The 3,884-nt window shown below is 44.5% G+C and overlaps 1 protein-coding gene across 1 annotated transcript in view; it reads left to right on the forward strand.

The window, feature by feature from the left end:
* The window catches only part of RFC1 (replication factor C (activator 1) 1, 145kDa), a 36,856-nt gene extending 33,691 nt beyond the window's left edge, over window positions 1-3,165 (forward strand). The window contains exons 23-25 of the mRNA XM_010289920.1: window positions 1-210; window positions 2,327-2,518; window positions 3,070-3,165. The exon at window positions 1-210 is cut by the window's left edge and continues 6 nt beyond it. Coding sequence (XP_010288222.1) covers window positions 1-210; window positions 2,327-2,518; window positions 3,070-3,165 — 498 coding nt within the window. The remainder of the gene's footprint in view (window positions 211-2,326; window positions 2,519-3,069) is intronic.
* The last annotated feature ends 719 nt before the right edge of the window (window positions 3,166-3,884 follow it).

The following is a 3,884-nucleotide window of genomic DNA, read 5'->3' on the forward strand; positions in this document are numbered from 1 at the left end:
ATGTGCAAGAGGACAGTAATAAATATGGAGTATCTGTCATATTTGCGGGATGCACTTGTCCGGCCCTTGCAAGACTTTGGAACAGATGGTGTACAAGAAGCTGTAACATTCATGGACTCTTACTGCTTGATGAAAGAAGATATTGAAAATATCATGGAAATAAGCACATGGGGAGGCAAACCCAGTCCTTTTTCAAAGCTGGATCCTAAGGTAAAATTCACTAGTGATTCTTTTTTTTCTTTATCTTATAGATCTTTAAAAAGAAATCCTAGCATAATAGGTCTTGTGTGGATGTTCTGCTTGAAAGGCTGAAGTTGGTGCAGCTGCAAAGGAATAATTTTATTAACTGTAATTAATTTGAGTCCCTGGTAGTCTTTGCAAATCATCTGTCAAACATACTACAGAAGGTTCAGGGGTGTGTCCTAAAAGATAGTCAGGCTGTGCATCATTCAGGGGTCTTATACCTGTTGTTCCTGGTGTAAAGGACCACTGGGAGTCGGCTGTGTCTGGGGCACAGATGTGGAACAGAGAAGGGGCAGGGAAGGCTGGCACCTTTTTACACGCAGGCTCCTGGCTACAAGCTGTATTGCCTTCACGCATAGCACTGTCTTTCTTACCACCATGCACAGGAGAAGAGACACACAACTGTGTTACGGTGTAGGCACTGAACTAAGAGGCTGGCTTGCAGCTTGTTTCTTCCACAGTCCAGTTAGACCGAACTGCCTGACCTGGGGAGACTGTGTGGTGCTCCCCCAGCATCCCTCTGGGGCTAGTCCACTTGACAGAGACTTCAGTGGTTGGGACCCTTATCTGATACAAGGTGAGCTTAAGCTCAAGTCCCTGCTACAAACTAGGCAGGTGTGAGATGTTGGACCATGATCTCCCCCATCCCAGGCCGAGCCCAGAGAGTTGTGGTGAATGGCGTTAAATCCAGTTGGCGGCCGGTCACAAGCGGTGTTCCCCAGGGCTCAGTTTTGGGGCCGGTCTTGTTCAATGTCTTTATCAATGATCTGGATGAGGGGATAGAGTGCTCCCTCAGTAAATTTGCAGATGACACCAAGTTGATGTGCTTGAGGGCAGGAAGGCTCTGCAGAGGGATCTGGACAGGCTGGATCAATGGGTTGAGGTCAGTTTTATGAGATTTAACAAGGCCAAGTGCCAGGTCCTGCACTTGGGTCACAACAACCCCATGCAATGCTACAGGTTTGAGGAGGAGTGGCTGGAGAGCTGCCTGGCGGAAAGGGACCTGGGGGTGCTGATTGACAGCTGACTGACTGTGAGCCAGCAGTGTGCCCGAGAAAGCCAGCAGCATCCTGGCCTGTATCAGGAATAGTGTGGCCAGCAGGAGTAGGGAAGTGATTGTGCCCCTGTACTCGGCACTGCTGAGGCCGCACCCTGAATACTGTGTTCGGTCTTGGGCCCCTCACTTACAAGGACATTGAGTTGCTGGAGTGTGCCCAAAAAAGGGCAGTGAGGCTGGTGAGGGATCTGGAGAACAAGTCTTGAGGAGCAGCTGAGGGAACCGGGGTTGTTCAGTCTGGAGAAGAGGAGGCTGAGGGGAGACCTTATCGCTCTCTACAACTCCCTGAAAGGGGGTTGTGGTGAGGTGGGTGTTGGTCTCTTCTCCCACATAACTAGTGATAGGACGAGATGAAATGGCCTCAAGGTGCGGCAGAGGAGGTTTAGACTAGATATTAGGAAAAGTTTCTTTACTGAGAGTGTGGTCAAGCATTGGAACAGGCTGCCCAGGGGAGTGGTGGAGTCACCATCTCCTGGAAGCATTCAAAAACATGTAGATGTGGCACTTCAGGATATGGTTTAGTGGGCATGGTGGTGTTGGGTTAGTGGTTGGACTTGATGATCTTGGAGGTCTTTTCCAATCTTAATGATTTTGTGATTCTGTCAGTACTCAGAGAAGAATTTTCTCTACTGGTACGTAAATCTATGCTACTATTGGGTGTTTACACCTAGTCTGAATATGCTACTCCACTGTGGCAGGTGTTCAACGCTGCTGAAGGCGGCTTTGGTGTAAGGGACTTGGATTAGGTGGCAGCAGAACAGTACTGAAATTACTGGAGGGCCTAAGCAAGAAGCATCTGAAGATACACACTCTTATCTGAGGATTATGTGGGACTCATTTAAAATGAGCCTTCACCATACAGCTCTCAGATGCTTTCTGTGTCTTTTTGAGATAGTGTCCCTCTTCTACAGTCTTTGGTGAAAGATGAAAAAAAAGATGATGCGGAATCTTTAGCCCAAGAGTTGGTTAGCTCATGAACTACCATGCCTAAGCTGATGCTTATGGTGTTTCCTTCCAACCTAACAGGTCAAAGCAGCTTTTACACGTGCCTACAACAAAGAGGTACATCTGACTCCATATTCACTTAATTATGTGAAGACATCTAAAAGGCAGTCGGGATCTGCTGTGGCCTTAGATCTGAATGAAGACTTGTATGTGGAGGAGATCCAGTCTGATGAGGATGAGCAAGATACTGTTGAAAGTGATGCAATGATTAAGGTGACTTAGTTTCCTCAGTTAAACTACTCTACTAAACTGTTTCCTTGTTTTTAGTTGCCTTTCTGGGACTTGCAACATCATCTGCATTTAAAAACAAAAAAATCTTGTAGTAGATATTGGATACATAATCTCTCAACTTTTAAATTCTTCACTAGTAGTAGTGTGGAAAAAGTCTAAGTTATTTCTGTCTGTTGGCTTCTGCTTGAATGTGCACCCAAGTCAGACATCACTGTAAAGTCAGGAATACGGCATACAATTCCAAAACTTAGCAATATACCATTGGTAAGAAGCAGCCACAGGCCTTCGCATGTGGCTACCACAGGTGCCCATTCCAGTAATACCCTTTGTATGTATTGCCAAATGGGGGAACTGTGCTTGGTCCCTAAGACTGGATGTTGTATGGTCTGTACTCTCTGTGGCCTTTAAAAACCTTGTTACCTAAAAGGGGAGGGGAAGAGAAGAGGGGGCTTTTTCTTTTAACACTTACAGCATTTTGACTTATGCTTTTGTCAGGCTGCAGTTGGATTTTAAACTGTATATTCTGTTTGCAGCAAAAAAAGGCAAAGTCTTCCAAGCTGCCAAAAAGAGAGAAAAATGAAGACACAACAAAAAAAGAAGGGAAAAGAAAAGAGAAAACAAGACATTAAACAGAATAAAATCTTCCTCTGGATGCAGCTTTGCTTATCTAACTTCTGGCAGGCACACGAGACAGACCCAGTAATGGAGCTGGGACAGTAGAACGAGTGCGTTGAAAATGCTCCTCTTATAGAGGTGACGTAGCTACTGTACTCTCTCACTATGCAGTGCTGTCCTTACTCCTAACGTGCTACAACGTTACAAGCTATAACTACCCTTGTGCAACAAACACCATGGTGCAGGAACATGATGAACATGTGATGCTTGCTTACTTACTGGCATTTATGGGAAGGCTTCCTAGAACTTCACTTTTTTTTTTATAAATCCCCTGATATTAGGAGGTGAGCTCTTGTAAATAGTACATGATGCAGAAAACCACCCCAACCCTAAATTGCATATTTGTACATTATAGAAATTAAGCCGTGTATAAAATTACAATAAAATGTTTCACAGGAGTCTTTTAAAATCTTGGTTAAGTCCATGGAGCATTCTGTGTCTCTCCTCTTTTCTTCCAAGGTTCTGGCTTTCCTGTACGCAAAGGATGTGGTTATATTCTTTTCTTACTACTTCCCTTTTGTTCAGTTAAAGACACAGAAAAGCAGCGAGGGATTTAATTCCAAAACCTGAGGAGCCTGTCCTTATGAGCTGTATCTGTAATCAAACCCAGAAAGGAATACTTAAAAGTAAGAAATGTTTAATAGAAATCAGTCATAAAAGTTCACAACTGATG

This window comes from Phaethon lepturus, unplaced genomic scaffold (assembly GCF_000687285.1).
Source record: "Phaethon lepturus isolate BGI_N335 unplaced genomic scaffold, ASM68728v1 scaffold11256, whole genome shotgun sequence".
NCBI lineage: Eukaryota > Metazoa > Chordata > Aves > Phaethontiformes > Phaethontidae > Phaethon > Phaethon lepturus.